The sequence below is a fragment of the Coturnix japonica genome, chromosome 1 (genome assembly GCF_054131305.1).
Source record: "Coturnix japonica strain WE chromosome 1, WE-NBRP24, whole genome shotgun sequence".
NCBI lineage: Eukaryota > Metazoa > Chordata > Aves > Galliformes > Phasianidae > Coturnix > Coturnix japonica.
Window position 1 is genome coordinate 77,025,168 of NC_140663.1, and position 25,227 is coordinate 77,050,394.

At 40.3% G+C, this 25,227-nt stretch overlaps 2 protein-coding genes across 3 annotated transcripts in view; one reads left to right on the top strand and one right to left on the bottom strand.

The window, feature by feature from the left end:
* COL8A1 (collagen type VIII alpha 1 chain) overlaps positions 1-25,227 on the bottom strand; it is an 82,689-nt gene that overhangs the window by 12,047 nt on the left and 45,415 nt on the right. The window contains exon 3 of one of the 2 annotated variants that reach the window (XM_015876563.3): positions 16,493-16,605. The exons of the other annotated variant lie outside the window; for it this stretch is intronic. The gene's annotated coding sequence lies outside the window, so the exon portion shown is untranslated. The remainder of the gene's footprint in view (positions 1-16,492; positions 16,606-25,227) is intronic. 2 annotated transcript variants of the gene reach the window in all.
* The window catches only part of LOC146762537 (uncharacterized), a 168,104-nt gene continuing 161,441 nt past the window's right edge, over positions 18,565-25,227 (top strand). The window contains exons 1-2 of the mRNA XM_085525802.1: positions 18,565-18,886; positions 21,410-21,580. Of these exons, the coding sequence (XP_085381928.1) occupies positions 18,613-18,886; positions 21,410-21,580 (445 nt within the window). The 5' untranslated portion in view covers positions 18,565-18,612. The remainder of the gene's footprint in view (positions 18,887-21,409; positions 21,581-25,227) is intronic.

The window sequence follows — 25,227 nt, forward strand, 5'->3', positions numbered from 1 at the left end:
TTTGGCTTGATTCATCTGAAGCAATTTATTGTTCTCTGTGACTCCTGTTGCAATCCTGTGGCCTTACATGGTCTTCTTGCCATAAAACTTGCTTGTCTCCCTCTTTCTGAAACTAACAAAGCACAGTATTGCCTGTTCACTTCCCTACTTCAGTGGTATACAGAATATTTTTTCTTTGCTCTTGCCCTCATGCTTTTTCATAATTTTTTCTTTCTGTATAAAAGCAAAAGGCTTTGGAGACCCCATTTTGGAGACGAATTGTTACCATTTGCAATATTTCCCTTTGCTCTGCTTTGATGAGCCTGTCAAGGGACAGATCAGCTCTTCTCTCCCTTGTTCTTTTTTGTTGTGTTATGATTTTACAGTACTTCAGAACCGCAAAGTCCCAGTCCAAGGGAGATATGAAAACAATAAGAAATGTCTGTAAAATCTTTTTCTTGAAAAAACCTCCCGTCTACTAGGGGTAGTGGGAGGGTATTTGCATCTATCCTTTGCCTACTTTCCCTACCTTTTCTTAAACAGTGGAAGAGATTATCTTTCCTTAGAAGGTTAAGCATACAAGACTATGCCAGTCAGATAAAAATCATTAAGCGATGTTTTAAAATTATTTAGCAAGAGAAATTTCTCTATTTTATTGTCAAATGCTGCAGATATTGTCATATTTGTTAGAACGTGCCGATCTTAGTGATGACCTGACACTGCTTCATTCTCACAAATCAAACAGATGTTACTCCATAATCCTACTCCCTAAATGGGCAAGTGGCAAGTCTTATTTTCATTCTTATATGTCTAGATGGAGACTAAGATGACAATAACCACAGCTAAGCACTCATTCAGTTAAAATGCTTTAAAAACTGGGCTGTTTTTCTTTCTCTTTTTCTTTCTCTCTTTCTTTCTTTCTTTCTTTCTTTCTTTCTTTCTTTCTTTCTTTCTTTCTTTCTTTCTTTCTTTCTTCTTCTTCTTTTTTTTTTTTTTTTTTAAACACTGTTTTCTGGGCCAATTGTGTGGTCTAACATAAAACTGGAAGTTGCTGGATGGTTGACTGGTGGATCTACTAGTGCTTATTTCTTCCCAATTTGGCTCTCTGGGTGCCATCTCTATCTAAATCTCTAACGTGCATCTCTGCACTTCTGTTATGGCTGAACTGCACAATAGCATTACTTTGCACCATGGGAGGTTTAGGTTGGATGTTGGGAAGCATTTCTTCTCAGCAGGAGTGGTGAGGCATTGGCACAGGCTGCCCAGGGAGGTGGTGGAATCCCCATCCCTGGTAATGTTCAAGAACCGTATAAATGTGGCACTGAGGGACATGGTTAGCGGACATGGTGGGGATGGGTTGGTGGCTGGACTTGATCAATTTTAGTAGTCTTTGCCAACTTCAGTGATTCTATGATTCTGTATATCCCCATACCACTCCAAACAGATCTGCCCGTAAGGACCACCATCAAAAAACTATTAACCTGAGTTTTGAAACACTCATCATAGGTTTGATTCAGTGAGTATTGACAGTAACTGTTTATCAGGTCTGTCCAAAGAAAAATAATAGTTCTGAAAAACATATATGTGCAGAGCTCTCCTTCACTCCAACAAACTTATCCTGGATCCATGGAAATATATGTCTGTGCAAAATAAGGAATTAATCAACTTAAAGCCAGATTCTCTTCTCATAGAAACAAATACATTGTGTCCCCTCAACTTAATTTGCTTTGGATTTGACCCCTAAGATGCTACAAGACGGTATTTATTTCCTATATGCAATCCAATGTGCTGTGGTTCAAAGGACTTGAAATTACTGTATCACCTTGGAATAACCCAACCAAGAGCCAAGGGAAATCAAAGCCAAGCACTGGAGACTGAATACTATCACTTGCTTAAATCTCACAACACTGCTCCAAGAGAAACAATACAAAATGTTCAGCATAACCGTTTGGACTCATGATCGGTAACTGTGATACCAGTGAAAATGAAAGGTCATAAAAAATGTCTGCAGTGGGAACTGGCACTTGCATTTCATGAGTACTGTGGCCAGGATGGAGGACTGCACTGCTGGTGGTAGGCTGAAGAACCTGATGCTACCAAACTTCTCCTTTGAGGCCGATGGGGGACACTAGCCTCATGTTGGTTGCTGACAGCAATATGAAGCAGAGGTCCGTTGGAACTATGCAGAGTTGAAACTAGATGATCACTGTGGTTCTTTTCAACCTAGGCCATTCTATGGGTCTATGATTTAGTCCTTAGATGAAATTCAAGTCTCTGATCAGGGACTGATTAGCTGTTACCAAAGCTTTGAGACAATCTCTCTTGTGGGTTTGGTCCTCCTTGGCCTGCTTGCTGCACACTGTTGCAGCTCACCATCACCTGCAGCCAGCTGGCTGCATTGTGCCTCAGGGTGGAGAATGGGTGTGTTGGTGCCCTTTGATGAAAGAAGGAATTAAACCCCTCTGCTGCAGCCTAAGGAAGCGTGTGCTTGAGCTGCTGATGGCACCTTATGGTTTGAAAGAAAAATTTGGCACCCACTTTAGAAAGAGGATTATGGGCCATGAGCTGCATATGGAGGGATTTGAGCCTGTGTGCCTCATTCACCAGAAGGCTCTTAAAACCACGAGAGAGCGAGGATTTAGGATGAAGTGCAGTCTTCAGCTTTTCTTATTTGGCTGGCTTAGGCAGCTCCTCAAACAGTGGCTTTTGTGAATCCCCTTCTGAGGCACTTAACTCCCTTTCGCACATGCACGGAGTCCAGGCATCTAATTTGGGCATGTGGACTCCATTATGGGGCCAGATGCAAACATCCCTTCATGGATTAGGATCTGAAAGATTTTAAATCCCGTATTGTCAATCAACTAAGGCCTCTTTTTTCCTTGCCTGGTCCTCCTTTTGTTTTAAAATCTGGATTATTATTTTTTTTCGAGGCAGATACGCATGTCTTTAATTCTTCTTGTATCTATTGAAAGGAGTGGTTAAAGCATGTGCTAGCTGTTCCCGGGGTGATGTGGTTAACACAACAAAGACTGACTTCAGAAGATCTACAGTTACAGAAATCATTGCACCTCAGTAAAATCCTCTTCTTCCCCACAAACTTTTTCCACCAGACTCTTACTGCTGAGCACTGGAGCAAAAGATTCATGGCAACCTCCAGGCCATGGCTTAACCAAACCCAAAATAAGTCCACTAGACAAATATTTCACTTGCAAGGAGACAGATTGGTTCTCCAAACAACAGAGTGTGGCTGTCAGCAGTCTTACAGGGGCAGCTGGTTTGTTTGTGACTGTGGCGTGGGGTACGCAGTCTAAGTTTGTTTTTTTTGCTAGGTTGAGAAACTTGCTCAGATTTTCAGATGTTAGCAGAAATCGTTAATAGAAATACTTGTGAGATTCTTTGTGGAAGACTCGTTTAACTGTACCAGAGCAGTAGGTACTACGGGGTACATAATTGTAGTCCACAGGCTCAGAGTTTGGTTAGAGAGCTGCTTTCTTAGGGCCGAGTATTTTATCAAATTTGCAAATTTTCCAATAAATTCAATAAAAGAATTGACAGGTTGGTTCGATCTTACAGGATTGAACTCTACAGAACCCTACTTGCAAGTTGTGCTAATGGTTATCCAGGTACTGATTTTCCCAAAGATGTATTTGCAGCTTTGTGAACCCCAAAAACCTTGGCAAACAGCAGTACTTAAGTAAAATCTGGCCTATGTGTAAAGCAGCATTACTTTGTTGCTAAAGTAATGCTGGTTGGCAAAATGCTTCTAGCTGAGGAGGAGCCATAACAGCAACTCTCAACTGTGTGGGGATGAAAGTCCCTGCCTGTATATGCACGTATGTATAAATAAAGATGAAAAGCAGTTAGAACAATAATAATAATAATGTAATAATAATAAAACTAAACACCACAAACTCCAGTCAGCTTTGCTGATATTGCTGCGTCTTTACCATTGTGTAGCATAGCCATGTTGCAGCACTTCAGCCTGAAGAATGCCTAAAGGAAAGCTGGGCTGAGATCTGAGGGGCAGAGATGAAGACATTTCTGAGCTCCTAGTGGCTTGCACCTGAGGGGCAATCTAACATCTTTCCTCTGAGAGCTCCTAGAAGGTGAGGGATTGCAGGCATCCTTATTTGCAATGGATAGCTCAAATTCCTTGTTTTATCTCTCTTATCTATGACTAACAGCTACACCTAGTTTCATCCTGTCTTGTATTTATTCCCCAAAGGAGGCAGAGTCTCTTAACAATGGTCAGCTGAAAATTATTTCTTTTTTTGATATGATATTAATGATGAGGTGCTGTTAGGCCTTTAGTTTCTGACAATGTTCTTATCTTTATTAAATTTGACACTTGTGATAAACTTGTCTTCAAAGGACTGAAACATGATAAATGATCCAGAGTAGGATTTGTGCTTTTCTCCTCTTCCTTCCACTTGCAGTAATCAGTACACTGAGACCACGCAACACTGTTCTACATTCACAGTATACTGACAAATGGCAGAAGAGAAGATAAACTTACTTATCTTTCCTTTGGAAATGCAAACTTATTAACACAATGTTTTTGAAGAATTTTTGTGGCTAGTAGGAAACTTGTATCTTACCAGTTCCCAGTACATTGGTAAATATATGTATATATAAATACATATATATACATATGTGTTTAAAAAAAAAAAAAGAAAAAGAGGAATAAGATTTCCTAGAGTTCAGTAATTTATGCCTCTACTACAGCAAAGAAAACCCCATATGATCTGTAACAGATTTTTCTCAAGTGACTTGATTAATCACTTCCATGTGGCAGTTAGCAACATTAGAAGCTAGTGAAATTCAGCAGCCAGGGTCACTTGTGCAGATTGGCAAGCTGACATTTATAGACAACCCCATTATTTTTTTAATGAGAACTATAACCTCTATCAAACTCAATAGTTGTTAGATATTTTTATACGGCCCTCAAACTATACGCTTAGATACCCAGGCAGTTAGCCATGCATTTGGCCATGGCCTGTCTTTCTTGATCAAGAAAAACTACAATGAGAAATTTGCTCAATTAGGAACTGAAGAATTTGGCTGTTTTACTAAATTCTTGGCAGTAGGCAAAATCTGGCCTTTCCAACACTAAGTGCCAGTGCAAAATATTTTGGCAAGGAACAAATGTCAAATTAGATCTACAAAATTCCAATTTTCAGGCAGTAAAATAGGAATCACTCTGGTTTATATTAGCTTAAGGACTCCCAGACCCCAGACTAATGTGGAGCACAGTGAACAGGTATCCACTTCTGGCCCCTGCTTTATGGTAGCACATGGATTGCAGTGGAGGTAATTCCTGCATATATACAGAAAAACCAGCATCGCTGATTCCAGATATTTCCCTAGCCAAATTTACTGATAATGGTAATATTATGTCAATTATGATGCTTAATTCAATCATAAATCATAGAATTATAGAATGGCTTTGACTGGAAGGGGCCTCAAGGATCATGAAGGTCCAATCCACCCACCACAGGTAGGGCCACCAACCTGCATATTTAATACTAGACCAGGCTGCTTGGCGCCTCGTCCAACCTGGCCTTGATGCTGGATCAATTGGATGTTTCAGATGAACAACGTTATCTGCCTAGTGGCTCTGAGCTAGAAGAAAAACTTCCAAAGATTGAAAATTTGGAAGATAAGTGGGGGAAAGCCTTCCCTTTGATCCTTATTTCTTTCTTTCTTCCTTTCTTCTTTTATTTTTTAAATTTTTTTATTTTCTTTTTTTTTTCAAAGGAAGTGTTTTTGCTTCTTATCATTTGTTTCATCTATTCAAAACTGTCCCAAAATCTTCCTGGAAACAGGGCTGAAGATGTCATGAGAACAGACATTATTTCACATATCTGGTATCTTTTATTTTTTTTTATGACTGGCAATGAAGATCCCCTTTAATTAAATGAAAGCAGACTTTGAGTGTCTGTTGATGTACAATCCTACAGGCAGTAGGAGAAGGAGGGAACAAAATGTAAAGTAAACCTATAAATTAAACTAAAATACATACTTATGTTCAGACATGACTATTGTTTTACAAGGAACTCCCTAGAAAACAAGTACACGGATCCCATTTCCTGCAGGAGTTTGCTTAAAGCACTCATGGAACTGACACATCATACTTCTAGTCCTGCAAGGAGCAGGGCTGTAAGCATTCTGCCCATATCATTCACCATGGCTTTGCTGATGCTATCAGCCAGCTCACTTCATACCTGTGGAAAGGACTGCTTCTCTTTGGCCTGCTAGAGAGCTCTGCAGGCCAACTGCCAACACTGCAATCAGCTCTATAAATCTAGATTATTTGTGCTGGAATTTCTTTTGCCATTGTGATGAAGAAATTATTGAGTTGCAGGACTCCACCAGTGCATATGAAGCTCATTGAATTTTATTTTCTAATGAAAGCATTATTTCGTAAATGGAAAAAAAGTATAAATGTAAGCAGATGCATATGGTTTTGATATTTGGACCCATTTAATTATATCATTAGTTTTGCCAAATAACACGACATGGACAAGTTAGATGTTAGTCTTTTTTATAATGGAACCAAAGTGATCACGTATATTGTGTGCTGGCTGCGCACAGTATTGTGTTTGATCATTGTCCAACCCAAGAAAACTGGTGCATGAGGGGACCCAGGTCTTCGAAACGTGTTGAATTCATTTCAGAGACATTTCAAACTTACTCATTGTTCAGTCTTGTTCACTCTTGGTGATGATGCCTCGCTGACTAAAAGCAATAAGGCAATGGTCCTAAATTGAGTTAGTTTGGAAAGAAATGCAGCGGTGCCACACTTTTTCCTTGTAATACAATATAGATGATTCTTAATGAAGTTAGAAGGCTACCATGTTCTAAAAGACACATCTATGGCTTTGCTCGGCTGTGTGCTGCCAAAGCACACCCATAGAAATGAGCTGAGGTGGCAGAGTCCAGGTCCTGAAAAGCCGATTTGTTTTGGTGTTTCTTTTTTTCACTACAAGTTTAATACAGCTGCTATCCCTGAATGTGAGGCTGATGCTCTGAATCAAAAAGGTGAAACAAGCACATGCTGAGTCTTTTGTTCTTTCTTTCCTACAGTGCTGGAAGGGAAGGGATTAGAAAATGATAATTGTAAGTTGTGATAATTGTTCCTGTCCCCTAATAGGAAAAACTGCTCCTTGAAAAGTAAAGAAATACCTGGTTGATATTTTTTTTCCCTATGAACTTTTAAGGACAGACTTAGATGTGCTGGAATTGCTGGAAAAGACCAAAGGCAGATTATAAACTGTCTAATATCTCTGAGTTAGAGAATGGATTGACCCCTGCCTCTGGGAAAAATGACTATACAGGACTTGACTCCCGTTTGCTTGGTCACATCACAGCACGATGGCATGGATGGCAAAACTCTGGCTGTGAGCCTCAGGCTGGTCTGTCCAGACACCATTGCTCAAGCTGCCAACTCAGATTTTACAACTAGAAGATTTTAAGCATATGTATAAGGTTGTTCAAAACCACTCTCTGATCCTGGGTTAGTTGCTCAGAGTACCATGTTTTTATTTAATTGTGGAAAAAGCAGACATAACCCACCAGCCTCCACTCTGTCTGCACGTGTATATACATTCCTTGGTATTTCTCCCCAGTTCTGGCTTTTTTTGCATGGTCCTACCTGTACTGAGCCTTAAGGTGCTGCAACCTGTCTGCCTGGTGGTACCCATGCTGCTTGGTTTAGAGTTGGACTTAAGCTTTGATATCCCTGCAATATGCTACAGATCCTCCTGGACTGCAGTATGGGTACTGCCACATGTCACCATTCTCCTTCTGTTCCTCATCTACGAAATGGTTCTGACACTCTTTACTTAGCTCTGAAAAACATTTTAATGAGGGCTGGAGTGTGTAATCAGCCTTCTCTTATAATTCTCTTGCTTATCTGTGTCTAACACATTTATGCAGAGAAGAAACTTGTGTTGGCAGTTATCTCTTTCATGTACCATGTTGTTTCTTGGTCTCTGTGAGCCTGACTTGAAATAAAACCACGCAGAGACAACAAGCCACACTTGATGAGCAGAAACATTGATTCAGGCTCTCTCCAGGGCTATGAGACCCGAAAGAATAAAGTTCCTCAAAATATATTTGTCAAGAAGATGAGTGCTCAAGATAAACAATGTAGTAGAGTCCAAAAGAGAAATTAAAACAGGACATTCCGCCCATATGGCTTGCTTAAACAAACTCAGATGGATTTGTCTCTTGGTATCTCAGGACTGGAGCTGCTTTTAAAATTTAATTTCATACTAGATGCTGCATTTTTGCTGCCTTTTTTTTCCCCAGCATTACTGCTGTATGTGCCATATTGTCATAGTGCATATTCTAATTGGTTCATGCAAGCTGGACACTTTATTTGCAGTTAATATGGACCTGTATGTGCTAGTCACAGTTTTCCTTAAATTCTCACCGTATCACACAGCTTCTATATGCTATTGCTGCTTCTGCATTCATTGCTTGGTCTGGGCACATGCAATGAGCTGTTGTTATGCTCCCTCCCCTCACCACAAGCACTCCCCTTGTGCCTTTAATTAACACTGGCTTTCAGGATCATTTGCCTTTGCTGTCTTAAAGGGACACTTTTCTTTGTCTTCATGTTATCATTTATCCTGGGTTGGATCACTGTTTTGTATGTTTTGGAGCCTCCTGAAATTGTCTTGCTTTCGTCCATTAACTATTAACTCTGGCTTTAAATCCACTCATGTATTGTTTTAATTATATATATATATATATATATATATATATATATAAATAAAAAATATATATATATATATAAAATATTATATGTGTGTGTGTGTGTATACATATGTATATGTATACATATGTGTATATATATGTAAATATATACATATATTTAATAGAAATGTGCCAATTGGTCTTTTTCCAGTAATTCTCGAGTCCCATCTGGCTGCCCCCACCTCAAGGCTCAGCTGCTCGTGCTGCACCCTATTTTTGGAGTTCACTATGAATTAAGGGCCAGGTAGTGTTAATGAAAGTGAAAGAGTGAAAAAAGAGCTAAAAGGGATGCTGGAAAGGGGCCTCTGAAAGCATTGGAAAGGTTGGCACTTGCACAGTTGTACAAAGGGTATGCTGTTATTCCTAAGGACAAGGTGCTGTGTGCTTTTTTGGCACCACAGCCACAGGCTGGTGTTCATCTAGGCCCAAAGCAATGCTGCATGGAGCAGCTCAAGGACAGCCAGCTGTTGTGAGCAGTGTCGCCTTTGTAAGCCTTGCATCAAGTTCTATTTGATTCCCTGTGACAATCTTTAGAAGATGAAATTGAATTGACGTTTGAAGCTCATTTTCTATGATTTCTCTAATACAAGTCTAGCAGACACCATAACTAATCTGCATCAGTAATCAAACAGAGGATCTGATGTTTATGAATCCTTATTCGTAACCAAGATAAAAAACGGATGGTTAACAAATACGCTTATAAAATCAAGCACAGTGAATCTCGGATGCTTCAGCAGTGCATCTGAAGGTCAAATGCTTCTAATTAATGTGTACATATTTAGCTAGTGATGTGTACTGCTGCCAGTTCAATTCTCTGCTGGAGCAAGATTTGAGCAGTATCGGAAATGCAGTGGCTTTTCCTGGGGAGTCAAAGTTCTGAGAGCACACAGACGGCTCCTTACTGAAGCTGCCCCTTGGTGGCGTGAGCGATCCACTCGAGCGCAGGTACAGCCCCGACAGTTGCTTGACGTTATTTTTAAAGCAAAATAATAAAGACGTGTCCTCATAATTGTTCTTTATTTGGGTGCTACTGGTGTCATGGCTACACCTTCACATAGTGTTTGCTGGGATGCAGCTGTGTTATACTGCCTTCAAGCCAGAACTATCATGTAATGATTAACGAGAGACAGCAACTTCAAAACAGCATATTCCTGGCGTTATACAGGGCAAAGCTGATACAAGCTGAGCCTTAACAAATAGAGAGTCATATAATCATTTAGGTTGGAAAAGATCCTTAAGATCATCAGGTCAAACCACCAACAAAACATTACCAAACCCATCACTAAACTGTGTTCCTTAGTGCCTTAAATATCTCCAGGGACGGTAACTCCACCGTTTCTCTGGACAGCCCTTGCTAATGCCTGACCAACCTTTCTATGAACCTTCCTAATGTCTCATCTAAACCTCCCCTGTGGCAAGCTGAGGTAATTTCCTTACATCTTGTCACTTGTCACCTGAGAAAAGAAATTGACTCATTTTTCCCTTTCAGTCCTTTCTGGCTTTCTGTCTTTTAGTCTTTGTTTAATTTTTCAGACACTATCTCTTGTTCATCAGGAGGCGAGGGGCTTTGTTTTCTATCTAACCCAGAAGTGGATTGTGGTGGAATGTGCTCCGCTTTGAGCTGGAAGAAAGTGTTGAACAGCAGCCCTTTGATCTTAATCTTTTCATATTTAGGGAAGAACGAAAATGAATTTTGAGAGTGTCTGTGGTTCTTTTGTAGTTATACTTCCTATTTAGGAGTTACATTCATTCCTGTCTAGGTTTAAGCACACATAAAAGGGTGTTTGTATCCCACACTTGACCGTGGTAGGAGGAGGCAATGTTATGCTGTGAGTTTAGGTTTTATTCTTCTCCATTGAGTATTACTAAATCTAACAGCAAAATCCTCCATCTGTAGGTAGAAAGTGAGGGAGGAGAAGTAATAGAAAAGTAGGGGAAATCAAAGGAAAGGGCCTGGATAGACCTGCATTTAGCTCCTCACAGCCACTGAACGCTTGTGTGTGCAGTACTGCTCTTGTAATCCAAGTGCAGTAAAGAAAATCCAGTGAAGGAAGAAAACAACGAAGTATTGTTTGAACTGTGTTTAGTAGCGGCTAGAACAGTTTCTCCTGAGCTTGCAGGAAAAGGTTCTCAGAGCAGCCAGGCAGCTGGGGCTGGAAGCAGATCTCTCCTAATGCTGTCAGCAATGGCAGGGAAACCCCCAGGTACCTCTCTGCACCTGTAGGCACAACACAGGCTCAGGTGGTTGGCCCCGGATCGCCTACTGTCCTATTTTTACTATTGAATCCTATTCACACTCCTAAGGAATCTCTAGATATTCTATCACCCATGAGATGAACTCAAGAACAGGATGAATATGATTTTTTTTCAGCAACAAAGCAGCAACTTCACAAAAAACAGTGATTGCACTCCTAGCTGCAGAGGTAGTTAAACTCTTCTTTAGTTTTCTGAGGTTATGTACTGCCAGCAAAACAGTCTCCACTTCATTTAAGTTTAATTGAGACCAGGAAATAAAAATGTCACCATCAGTATTTCAGAGGCCAAGGCTAAGCTTTCCCTAGAGGAGATGTTACATGTAGCAAAACCCAAAGAAGAATGAATTTGGGCAAAAGTTGTAAAATACATCAGACTCTTCAAAGTCTCCTTTGTTTCAGCTGCAGACTGTAGGATATTTCTCATAAAGCATTTGACATTGTAATGTGACTGTGCACTCGATGAAAGAAGAGGAATATCACCTCTTAAGAGTTAACATTTTTGGACTCTTCCTCCCCATGCTAAATTCAGTACCTCATTTTCAGCAACAAAACTGCAGGCCACTTGGATTAGCTGAAGCAGGGTAAGCCTTTTAGATTATCAAATGTCACATGAAAAAGTACCAGGGAATCCGGGAAGGAGTACGTGTTAATGCTTTACTAGGGTGGCATGTCCTCAAATAATTGTAGACAGAGCTTCCTGTGTTCCTCAGGCTGAGCTGAGATGCCAAGTATACAGAACTGGAAGCTGTCTATCAGGGTGTTTTGTTTTGCTTTTGAATTTGCTTGATACAGGCAGCAGAGACAAAATACCAAAAAACGCCTGAAATCCTTCTGACCTTCCACTGCAAACTGCGGACTTTGTCCAGTGAACTCCAATTTCTATTTACTCTGTCAGCACTGCCTCCACACTGCTGCTTTTTTTTTCTGTCTTCCCAGTTTATCATGTTCTGGGAGACAGCTTCACAGGCACTGGGCAGGAGGGGGAGCCTGAGCACATTCCAGATCCTTTGCAGGTTTGAAATACTATGTCTCTGCATCGTGGATTGCTTAAAAATACCCGTAGTGCAAGCAAAGCAGCATGCAAGCAAGTATTCTGCAGCCATCAGCTGGCATGGCTCACATTCCCACGCTGTGTGCTGATGCCATAGTGCTGCCTAGCTGGCCCCATTTACACCGTCTCCCATTTATGCCAGAAATACTCAGGCTACTATGGAGTAAATGGTCCAGAAATGTGTCCAGTAAACTCCTGCTCCAGCTTCTCAACTAAAACATCCATGATTTCAGCACTGTGCCTGGTATTCCCCTACCCCTGGTAAAGCATGAGCTAGACTACTGCAGGGAATAAGTACGGGGGGGATTTTAGTTGTGTTCCTATGGAATACTACTATAAACTATAATATTGGACACCGTGTATCTATTGCAATTTAGAAAAGATATAATTAATCTGTTATTAAAACCCAATGGCTGCATTGAACTTTAAAACTAATCAGAAAGTTGAAGAGTATAGCAAGTATTTTAGCTGATGGTTCACTTACCAACCTGGTATATCTGTGAGCTAACTACTAACAGGGTATTCTATGTGACTGTATTTCAAGTTTTACTTTGAACTGTGGTAGCGTTCTCTGAACTTTGCAAGACAAAATTCTTGTATCTGAACCCTCTGGGTCTAGAAAACAGGACAAAATTGTGACATTTCTGGAGAGACTCCTGCACAGAAAATGTATTGGTGTTTCCTAAAGAAACTCAGCTAGTCCACAAGGAATTGCTGCATTGACAAATCATGCTAATGAGGCTTCTGAAAGAAGGAGGTGTGCTTAGTGCTACTTATCTCTGGACATAGAAGCTATGGGAAAACATGTGGAATACATTTGCAATGTGATGACTGCAGCTATATGTTCTATATATTGCTGTTACTGAACTATCTGTTATCAAACCACACACTTCAGCACATAGCCAAGGGATTTATGCTTACTGCAAGGCCCATTAAAAGACTTGCAGCTTCCCAAATCAGACAGACACGTTGCCTTCTATAGCTTGCAGCTATCAGGATAAAAATCTGCCTTTTTTCAGCCTAAGCACATTGATTTGGCTGATTCTCCTCACAAAACATTAATGGCAAGCTTGACTCCACAGACCAGAAGTGAGGTTGTCCGTGTGTGCATGTGTGAGGTGGGCTGGGGAGCTGGGGACTGAAGCAGCAGAGAGTCTGCAGAGCAGCAGGTCCTATGGGGCTCTGCTTTGCATAGCCTGGGGTCATAAACATGTCATCATGGTTGCTAACAGCAAGCAGGAGGTATCTGTGGAATCGCCCCAAATAGAATGATTTGTGAAGGCAAGTTCATCTCGTCATTTTTCTGTGCTCCCAGTACCAGAGCTTAATGCGTCAGTTATCACTACCAAAGCCTGAAAGAAGCCCCTCTTCTTCAAAATGCAGACAAAAGCAACCCTTGGGTATGTGCACAAAATGTTTGGATTAGTTAAAGAAACCACATTTGCCAATAGGAAAAGAGAAGTAAATTTCTAAGCTATTGAATAACACTGCTATGCTTGGAAGGGATTTTTTCTTTTGTAATTCTCTTTTAATTTCCTCCCATCAGAACTGCTGGGAGGAATCTGAAGCTAGGTTTTCCAGAGCGATTAAAGGAGCTGGGCCACTGACTTCTGTTGAAAAATCAACGGACCTGGAAATGTGAGATAACATTTTCATAAATGCATGAATGATTTGAGGTTTAAATTCCTTAAAACTTTCTAGGACTTCCAAGTCCCCAAGTCAGACAGGGAAAAGAATGATTAGCAAACTAATCCCTGTTAGCACATATGTGGAGATTGTGTGGAGGAACATAGAGCACAAGAAAATGAGGAGGAATCTGAGGACAGAGGAGAAAACAATGTTCATAAGATTTAAACACGAAAGTATGAAAGGCACCAGGAGAAAGGACAGAGAGAAAGAATATCAAAATATACAAACTGAGATATTACTTTCAATTGCTTAATTTCCTTTGATTTCAAGATCAGACCTCAGTAAGACCACGTAAAATTGAATAACTTCATCACCTGACTCAGGGCCGACAAATGCAGCACAATACATTTTTTCATTCTCCTTCTTGATCAGCTTATGAAGTGTCTGAAGTTAAACTAAACTCTGCATTCTGGTAACCTTTCCAGATAGTTTGATTTTCTTAATTTCGGTTGTCTTTTTTTTTCAGTTTAAAAATATTATTCAAATACCGCATTTGGATGTGTAGCGACTACCATGACACTATGTAGAAAACCAAAGCAATCTGAAGCGAGCTAGACATTCTGAGTGCATTTTTAAAATACCTTATTGCTTAAATAAAATAAACTTAAATCCCTTAGTCTAGCAATTACTTTCAGATGTCTGATTGTTTATTTTTGAAGAGCTGTCATGTCAACCATTTAGAACTGACGAGCTCTAGTTTGATATGTTCACAAGCTTCTCTGCTCCCTGCCTTACATTGGGAACTACGTACTCATCTTCATTGTCTCTTGTGTTTATCTTAATTTTGCCGTATTTTGTTATATTGAAGGAAAAACTTAGCAGAGCTGTTTGTGGCAGGGTTTAGTTACAGGAAACCCAAAAGCTAAGCCCCAGTTTCAGCTGAGACAATTAGACTGTTGATTTTGGTAGGAGCTCAGGGCCCAAATGCCTTTCAAGTCTAATTGCCAGTTGATGCTCAAGTCAGGAAATTTTCTGTATTCTCGCTGCAGGTTTGGGGCTTTGTTTCCTTTTAATTTGAGGGATATTTCTATCCAAATCTGAATGTTTTGCTGAAATTCTTCTCTCTTCACTGGAATAGATTAAAAAGAAAAAAAAAAAAAAAAAAGAAGAAGGAAATAACATTTTCCAGAACTTTCAACCTTTCTCTAGTTCTCTCTTTTTTTAATTCACTGTGCCTTGATATCACTGTGTTGGAGAGGACAGTATTTTGTTTTCTTCCTGAAAGCAATTTTGCCATATGTGAAAAGTAGCAGGTACCAATTTGCAATGACCAAGTTAACCATCGCTTTTTACTGCCTGGTACATATATTTAGTAGCTCACATTCCCATTTCACCAGCTATAGGTGAAGGACTCTGAGGCAGTGAATAAATGGTACATTTTTAAAAGTGATCAATATTATAGTATAATGCTGGATAATCTCTCTCAAAAGCTTTGAAGTAAAGACTAATAACAAAGGCAGTGTTCTCACAGAATGTTTTAATCAGCTGCTATATAACCCTCTCAACCAAGTTATCAAAATCTACTGCCGTTCTTGGATGGATGTTTTATTGCTAGGTGGACTAGGCTCTAAAACTTTCTTATAGTTGTTCTGGGACAGTTTAAATACTAGCAGGAAAGTATTTTATACTCTATAACATTTGTGAGCTTGGGCCTTGGCCCCCCCTTGGTTTCTTTTTTTCTCCATTTTTTTTTCTTTTTTTTCTATGTTACACTAGTTTAGCACCTTGCCTTAGGGCTGGTCGCAGGATCCTCATCGTATGGTGTGGGTCGCATGGCTGGCTAGAAGAGCTGGCAGGCACCTGGCATTGGACATCCTGGCTCTAGGCCAGCCCACCCCAGTGTCTGGAGAGGCCATGTTTGTATGAAACCATGCGTTTCCTTTCAGACATATCCTGCAGGATTACTTTGTAAGACAGATACACAACAGAACGAGGCGCTCGTCTTCCCAAAGAGGCATTCAGAAAGTTTGAGTAACTTTTGTGATTAATTCTTAACATTTGGATGCTTTTAATTAGCCATCTATAAACCAAAACAGAGAGCAGGACACTACTGCAATGTAGTTTGTTAAGCAATAATGCATTTTTTCTTCCAAAAGTCACACTTGATAACAAACAATAGTCATAGGCTTAAGATGACTGCGGATACTATGAGCTAATGTCTAGTTGTCAGAAACTTTTCCATTAGGGCTTAAAATGATGTTTAACATATTCCTCCCATTATTGAACTAAACTACACATTGTATTAAAAATGGATTTCCAAATGAACATTACTGCTGTTTGTCTTCACATACACATACGTAAGGAGGCAGATGTGTATGTACGTATTTTGGATAGCAAAAGTACACCAGTAGCATAGTTCGTTCTATTCCCAGGACAGAATGTTTTTTGCCATCACCTTTTAATTAAACCCACCCTTAATCTTAACTGACTGTAAAATAGATTTTTAAACAAAGTTCTTTAAACATAAAATGCCAAAATTACATGTTCTTTCCTATTAAACTTCAGAGAACGTCTGAAAAAGTAGATCTTTTAATTATCTAGGAAAAAAACACGCTGCTGACGATAATCACCAAAATATGCGCACCATATATTTTTCTACTTAAAATTCAAAATCTTTGGTTTATAGCAAACATTTGAGTAATTTATCAAATCCTACTTCATGCTAGCTTTAAGACAACTTCAATTTTAAACCCTTGTGCTTTGGTTTTGGCATTATGCATAACTCATTCAGCATTTCAAAGCTGGATATACTTACATTCAGATTTCAGGAAAGGGCAGAAGGACAGGTTGTTTGCTTTTCACTGTAAGAGACCTAGATTTCCTGTTTGCGTAAGGCCCGTTGTTATTTTGTTGATTTTAAGATGGTCCCTAGAGGGAAAAGAAAGTTTATAAGAAATGTAGGAGCACACTGGACTTCTTTTGCAGAAATATTGAGGAATTTTGCCCAAGATTTTCAAACATAGCGGCTTAGCATGGTTTCTTAATTCCATATTCAGACTTCTTATTCAAGATCTGCTGTTCCTAAGTATGACAACCTGGCAGCTCATTCACTTTAGGCAGCCTTTTAAGTGCTTGCAAAAACTGATGTAGCAATTTGAATACAGAATGAAAATCTTAATGTTTGATATTTTTGTTGGCAATCCTGTAATAAATCAAAGCTTGGGTCTGGATTTCAGGAAAAGTTCCTTGATTCTTGTTTCCACCCTTCTGGATAGATGCTGTGTAGCCTTTTCATATTATTAAGTACAAAATTATCCGTTTGAAGGAGCTGAAAAACATTTACTTATTCTCATCTTTCTGCATGTTCCCCCACAAAAACGTACATACAAATCATGCCTTGCAATCATTAATCCCTGAAAGGCTCAGACTGACAGGAAGTGCTTTGAACTGTCATACACACTTCTGAACATCACTGTACTCACAATGTGGAGGTGTTAGCAAGAGGAAACACAGGCAATGCTGGCATCCCAAGTAAATATAAACCATGTCTATCTGTTTTATAGGCTAATCACTCTCACGCAACCACTACCACATCATAGATACTTTAACCAACCACATCCCTCTGGCATGGCAGAGAAGACAGTGTTCTGGTGGACTCAGCTGCCACCTGGATGTTTAGGATTTGATCTGAACCATGAATTCTGGAGATGTTGATGGTGTTTGAGTACATACATGAGTGCTTTGCTGGAACAGGACTAGAAGGAGACCAGCGCCTGTTTGTGTAGCCTTGCCCTGCGCTGCTGCTGACAGCATACTCCTTTTGCTGATCGATGTTCATCACGTACTAAAAGCCAGACAGCTAGAAAAACAGCTCTTTGATAAGCAGGGTACTGGTTGGCCTTGTGGTTGAAATGTTAAGTATTTGGCCTAAGATCTCCCTGGCCTGTTTTTTGCCCCTTTGAAGTCACTTGTTTCCCTAATAGACAGAGTAGCTCCAGAAAGCCACATACCCAAAGGTCTCTCTCAATTTACTTGAAGCATTTTATCAGCCAGGACAAAATGAAAACTCAAGAGTAGATGCTCTTAACCTTTGTTCAGCTGAACTCCAACAGTGCTGCCTGCCCCAGGACCTGGTGTGCTCCAGGAGCTGAGCCCCAGATGGCCCATCCACCACTAAACTGCAATAACCTTAGAAAAAGAGAGCATCTGGAAAGGGAAGACAATCAAGAAGCAATACTGAATTTACAAGGGAAACCTATGGTCGCCTGTCTGTTTCACCTCAGATTTATTCCAACCCCTTTGAGCTGGATGAAGAAATGTGCATCTGGCACCTTTCCTGAGAGGATACCACAGCCTGGAGAGCAGAAATTGCCAGGTTCATTAACACTTGCTTCCTAGTTTAGTCGCTTTTAATTGTTTATCTTGACAAGCAGGTCTTTAAGCAATGATTTGGTAAGTCAGACATCTTTATCACCTTCAGAGATGGCCCTGGGCACCAAAGTTTGGCTCTGGACATGATCTTCTCCACAGCTTCCAGGTATGTAGGTTTGGGCTCTGGCTCAGCTTCTTGTGTAGATGAAGGAAAGTCACGAATTTGGAGGTAGCTTGTAATAGTTAATGAAGTGGAGAGCTGCCAGACTGGAGGGGATGGCAAGTTACTTTGCCTGTGCCTGAGAAGTGAGGGATTAGGCGTTTCAGCCAAGCAGCTCATTCCTGCTTGCAGTTTGTACCATCCATGTTGCTGTTACTGCCTTTGTGGGATTAGAGGGCGGCTGAAGGAGTGCCAGCATGTACCAGCGGGTCCCAGTACAGTAGCAGTCACACCTGCCCTTTCTGCCTCCAGGAGAAGCAGGATTTCCCTGGCTTTCTGCCTTCCTCCTATCCTAACTCCTGCTCCTCCAAACCTGTACCAACTCCTCCTTGACAATAAAGGTGATGATGGAGAGAGCAGAAGGGAGCAGAGAGTCTCTGTATTCCATCCAGGAGGAGAAAGATGAAGTGATCCACAGGATAAAATCCAACTCTGGGAGCAGAAAAAAGTGTCCTGCCCTCTCGCAACTTCCTCACAGTGTTCTCTCTTGGTCCTCACAAAGCTCCTATTACATCACCAATGGTCCCCACCCTTTCTTTCTCACACACCTCTTTCCTCTTTCCATGCCACCACTGCTGCCCTTGCCTTCCTCCTCTGCTCCATGGACATTCCTGGCCAGTGAGTAACCCAAACCAGTTGGGTTTTGCATAGCAAAAAGCCAAATTCTGGCTCCTTATGATTTTATGAGAGAAAATGCCGTCTGCTTTGAGGTGCTGTTCTCTACGAACCCTTTTAATATTATTATTATCCAGCTCTTCATGTCCTGAGACTGATGGCTGCGCATGCATTTTTTCACTTCTTTCAGAACTGAAAGCTTATTATGATGCAATGACTATTTTTTATCCCAGAAAATTAATCTCATGAAATGTCTACTACGTGCCTTGTCTTCCCCGTGTTACTGGGACACGTAGAGATCCTGATATATTGATTAAGGCTACATGGAGATGTTACAAGTGGAAACCCACAGTTTTTGAAAGAGTAAAGCAACACAGGGCAGTCATTTTTGTTTTGGAGAAAAGAGGGCCTGTTAAGGCTTCCTGGAGGAGCAAGGGGAGAAGGAATATGTAAAGAATGAGGGAAACCATTCCTAAGAGGAAACTTAAGCATTAGATTTCCTGATTGGTACAGTTGCATTTCATTGCCCTGCTAAGAACCCTTTAGTGCTAATCTGTAGCTGAAAGGAGAGAGGAGGATTTGTTCCATGTAAAAAATCTTAATATATCGGAGGTGGCACGTATTCTCCTCTCTCCCCCACTTTGCTGGCTGCAGGTCTCAGCCAGGTGTGGAAAACAGCATTTGTGTTTTCAATGCAAGTGCAGAAAGGCAAGAGTGGAAATGTAGAAAATTGCAGTCATCTCTCTTTAACACAAAAGCAGCATGACCCCTGGTTCAGTTATATAAATACAAACTCTATTTTAGGCGGAGACCTGAGTTCCTCTGATTCAGTATTCAGCCCAAATGCAAATGACTTTTGTGGAATGAGGTTTGCAACGAGCTGGATCTATTTAGTAAAGTATTTCAGTCTGGTTTGGTGGAGAAAAGAAGAATCCAGTCAATTGCTGCAAATGCTTCTGTAGCAGAATTGATGCTGTACTCATTGTTTGGGCTATTTTCTACTGAATTGTTCAGTTTGTTTTTTAGTGAGAGAGAACTATCGTGGAATAGAAGGCTGGGTTTGGAGCAAAGTCGCAGGAATGTGCGCACATAATTATGCCTTTTGAAAGTAGCAAACTACGCAGGATTTCCTAAACAGTACCAGAAAATGTTGACATCCTGGAACTGACATTTGCAATTTCAAATAGCGGCTTTCCAGGCATAATTAGTGTTGTTGTAAATGTTTAACTATCACATTTGGGATTCACTTTGGACACGCCAGTCCACAAAGTCTAAATATATATTGTTTTGCCATTGATTGTTTCCTTTTCCAGTGTTCCAGGAACTGACAGCTGTGATTTTTAAAGCTGGGAAGTACTAAACTGAAATAGTGTGTTATAAAGGATTTATTGTGTTTAATTACAGCACATAAAGGTTGCTTTTGTTTATAATTCACCATTTTCTACTGCCATTGTTCTTTTTTTTTGTTTGTTTTGATTAAAGCACCTTAGATTCCCGTCCTCCCTTATTCAGAGCACACAGACACATTTACAAAACCACACGCACTAAAATACAGTCGAGGATATGAGAATTACTTATGACAGATGAGTCACATTAATATTTTGTTCTAAACCATGAGAAAAATGAGACACGAGGGTAGGAATCAGAACAGATCAAAACCTTTGGTGCTTTGTGATCCAAAACCACAGCCATCCACTGAGGTGCAAAATGTTCTTTTTTTCACATAAAGTGTGAGAAAAACACAAAGAGTTTTGTACTGCAGATGCTGGCGGCACACAATGTTGCAATTATTCCCAATATTTTGAGATGCTTGAATCAAAACCAAGACTTTAAGCAACACTGAGGTAAAAATATTTTTATATTTCTCCAGCAAAGAAGAAAATATCGTGTTTGCCATGATTGCTTCAGAAACGGTATGCCAAATTTCTACCAGTGACTGATAGTAAAAACAAAAAGGGGAATGTCACGGCATCTGCTCTCTTGAATTGCTTTTGTCATCCTGACTCCCATTGGGTCTATCAGACTTCTGTGCTGCTAGAAAAATCTTGGCTGTTCTGTTCTTGGAAAAGGATAGTTCTAATCCCACTACTTTCCTACTACAATGCACGTGGCTGATTAAGGCTGACTATGGGGCATGGTCTCATGATCTCACTCCCTTTTTAGAAGATGGTAGATGAGGCATGTCCTCAGTAGTTTCCACTTGCTATTAGACTTCAGAAGAAACACGGATCACTGCATCTGATGTGATCAGGTGATACTGTCTGTAATTTGAGTCACTGCTAGATGAACCAAGTCTTCTGTTCTTAAAACACGAGGAAGTTTTTCCTCATTCATTCCCTCTTTCTGATGTGGTACTTATGGGGAGCTGAGGGCAGCAGAATGCAGGTGTTCATAGAATCACAGAATAGAATCATAGAATCAGCAAGGTTGGAAAAGACCTATAAGATCATCCAGTTCAACCATCCACATATCACTGTTATTTCCCACTCTCAATAAAACTTCTAAATGTTTCTTGAACACCTCCAGGGTTCAGCCTTGAGAAGGACCTGCTACTTTCAGTGTCTCCTCTGCCAAGACACTTCCCTGAGGTGCACAGCAAGGGCTTCAGGTGGGAAATGTCAGACGCTTTGGACTGCCAGGCCGCAACCCAGAAAAATACTTTGGCACAGGGAGATCTAAGCACGTGCATCATAGCAGGTATTTCTCTGGCTGTGATAGCTTCACTGCCATTGTTTATGTGCTGCATGCTTTGTACAGTGAATTACTCTATCGGACTTGAGCCATGCTGTGGCTATTCTCATCTTGAAAGTAACTGAGGTAGGTGAGTGCTAGTTCTGTTTGTGCCACTTGTTTGCACTTCCAACTGCTTTGGGGCCCTGCTTCTATCCACTGCTGCCCAGCTCTGTCTGTGCTCTGTGAGATAACACAAGGAGCTGCTCACGGTGCATACCTGGGCTGGGCCGGGCCACTTTCATGCTGCCTTCTCCTGCTGTGTGGGAGAGCTTAAGTACGGAAACTGAACACACCATTTGTGGAAAATCAACATGAAAGATTAAGGATTAGAATTTAAGAACTGAATGGGTGGTCTTATCCAGACAATTCCTGCGGACTCTACTGGAAGAAATACATGGCTGTATAATTAGGAACCAGCACAGTGCTTTAAATGTCTAGCTGTAGAAGTACTGCCTTAAGCCAATGAAATCACGGTCTCTGTTTTCTCCAACTTTAATTTGTCTAAGGAATTTTTCTACCTTCTTCATTAATGCACTACTTTGGATTTGTTCTGATGTGGAACACATTTACATTGTTCAATATCAGTAACTTGATTCTTTGTGATTAAACTATTAGAAGCTATTTGGGTGTGATTACAGCTAGCATACAAGTAGGTACAGATGTTGCACTTTGTTTAGTCCTTGAAAAACCAGTGTTTCAGTATCTGCTTGCCAGGCAGCGTGAGCTACTTACATTGAAGTAAAGGTAGATACTGGATTATGGCAGGTGATTTCTTTGCTACTATTGGGAGTATCACAAGAGATGCTTTTGGTTAGTAGTGGTTTGTGACAGCGATAAGTTTCTCAGGCTTTTCAGCCAAAGTTAATTCCTACAAAACCGCCTCCCAAGAAAGGGTTTGTATGAGCATGCTGAACTGCTTTAATAGAGTAGGTGGAAAGTGCCAGGGAGATTATAGGGAGATATTATTGGCCCAGACTGAAATTTTGCCAGGCCTCCAGGACAGAATTAAGTATCACTGTGTGTTTCTCTCTGGTATGTTTCTACACCATGAACTTGGACAGAATTTCACATTTATGATGAAATCTAAGCTCTGTTAAGACTACTGAATTTCTTTCTTGATTTTTTTCCCCCCCAATTTTAAATAATACATGCAAAGATTTGCTATTGCCAGCCAACACTAGCTATTCTGTGAGAGGTACCTGTAGAAGGAAACATAAGGCATAAAGGACATTGAGTAATTTTAGTCGGGTTATTTATGCGTGCTTCTTTAAAAAATAAAATAAAATAAAAATATATCAGAAAAGTAAACTTTCCAGGTCCTTGCTGGTGCCAATCTTAACAAACCAATTCTTTATCCATCCTGGAATTTTTATCAGCTTAGTCTCATGTTATAAGGAGAAATGAACCAAAATGCACATTTTTTATATAAGTCGGAACATAAATTGCTAGTATGGAGTGCAATGACCAAGGTGCTTTACTCACCACAGCAATAGGTAGCTCTCCTTGCCATCATTGCACTAGTCAGTTCTTGTTCCTTTGTTTATTTGTTTAGCAGAGCACCCTGAATCACACCATATCCTTTTGTGTAATTTACCATAAAAGGCTGAGCTGCTGCTGTAAGGACTATGCTAACTTCCAAGTAATATATTTGGAACAATTCTCCAAAATATCTTAAATATAATCACTGTGAAATGTCAGAGCTCTTTATGGACAGAAAAATGAATAAACAAGAAAGCAAATTATGTCCTCCACTGCTGATACCCAGATAAGTGAATATTGGACACTGCATATTTGACCTTCGGTGAACAGTTATAGAATCATAGAATCATTGGATTGTTTGAGTTGTAAGGGACCCTTAAAGGCCATCTAGTTCAACTCCCCTGCAATGAACAGGGGCACCTACAGCTTGGCCAAGTGCCCAGAGCCCTATCCAGCCTGACTTTAAATGTTTGTCGGCACAGGGCATCCACCACCTCTCTGGGCAACCTTGTCAGTGCCTCACCACTCTTACTGTAAAAAACATTTTCCTTATATCCAGTCTGAATCTCCCCCTTTAGTTTGAAGCCATTTTCCCTTGTCCTACCACAGGGTAAGTCTTAAAGGACATGAGCTTTCCAAGCTTTCCAAGCAATTGCTATTCTAGCCTTATAGTATCTCACATCATAAAGGAAATATTTTCTGTTTCAACTCTCCAGAGAACATATTTGATGAAGTAGCAAAACATGCATCTCTTTTATTTTTGAGAGTAACTAAATTAGATTGCTTGTGTACACTGTGTTATGTGCAAGATTAGTTCCTTCTGCTGAATCAGGGCCTGAAGCTGGTGGAAATGCCCCCATACTTAGCAGAGAGCAAAATATCAGCTACAGAAAAGCATATTTTTATTTTGTTCATCATCATTCTTTCAAGTAAAATCAAAACATTAAAGCAGTTCTCAAACAGATAGGTATTTTCTACTCAGGTTGGGTTGAGAAAATGAAAAGGAACATATTACCCTAATAAAAAAGTAGAAACTGTGTGTTTCATCATAAAGTGAAATACTTTCAGGCTTATAGAGGAAAATGTACTGAAAATATGTTCAAAATGCCACCCTTGTAAGTAAAATGCCTTTGCGAACTGCAACGTATGATGTCCCTTTCATCCCCCTCAGGGATTTTGGCTGTTTGTTGTCCACTCCTTTTAAGGCCAGATTTTAAAAGTTTCCCATTACAGGCAAGAAGGAGAATTCTTCTCTGTGCTAATATAGTACAGAATAAGCTCATACCAGAGGCTTATTTGGTCACTATCACAGTAGTACCTAAATATTCAGATATTCACAATACCTTGCGAGATAATGAAGAGCCTCTGCTGTCTGTTTGCTGGTGCATGAAGACAGACATGCCAAATCCTTTGTCCAGTATTAATCTGGAGGGGTGTTAAAGACATAGGCAGGTGAGAGCCATTCTCTGCTTGTGTCAGTGGGTCACCCACCTTTCTGTAGCAATATGAAGCTTTAACCAGAACCGAATGTGCAGAGGAATCTGCAACACAACCCACCTCCTGAACTGTGTTCTACCTGAGGTGTGTGCTGCCATCCCAGCCAGATCTCATGTCCCCTGGCCCCTTGCCTTCCCAGCGCCAAAAAGCGTGGCCTGCATTTTTTCAAGTGCAGAATAGTTTTTATCTTCAGATCGTCATTAGGTAATTCAAACTTACAGTACATGCTGTGTTTCCACCGTGCCTGGAATTTCTCTTTCAAAATGTTAGAGATTTATAGGGGTGGTATTTCTAGGTGAGACTGTACTAGACTCCCAGCTGCTATGCAACATAAATTCAAGGCTGCCATGACACAGCAGTTACAAGGTCAAGTGTGCGAAAAGTCAGAAATGGTGCTCAGATCTGTCATGCATGAGTACTGAAATAACCATTTCAAATGCCATTGAATGAATTTAATTAATACAGTGGGCTGGTTAAAATGAGAGCATTTGTGAATGACTTTAAAGGAAGTGTTTAAGGATTTCCTCAAATACTTATGCAAGAAGAGACAGCACAAGCACCGCAAAATACGAGTACTTTGACTTAGATGAACTTCCACACATAGTGTAGGAACAGAAAGAACATTTCTATAGAAA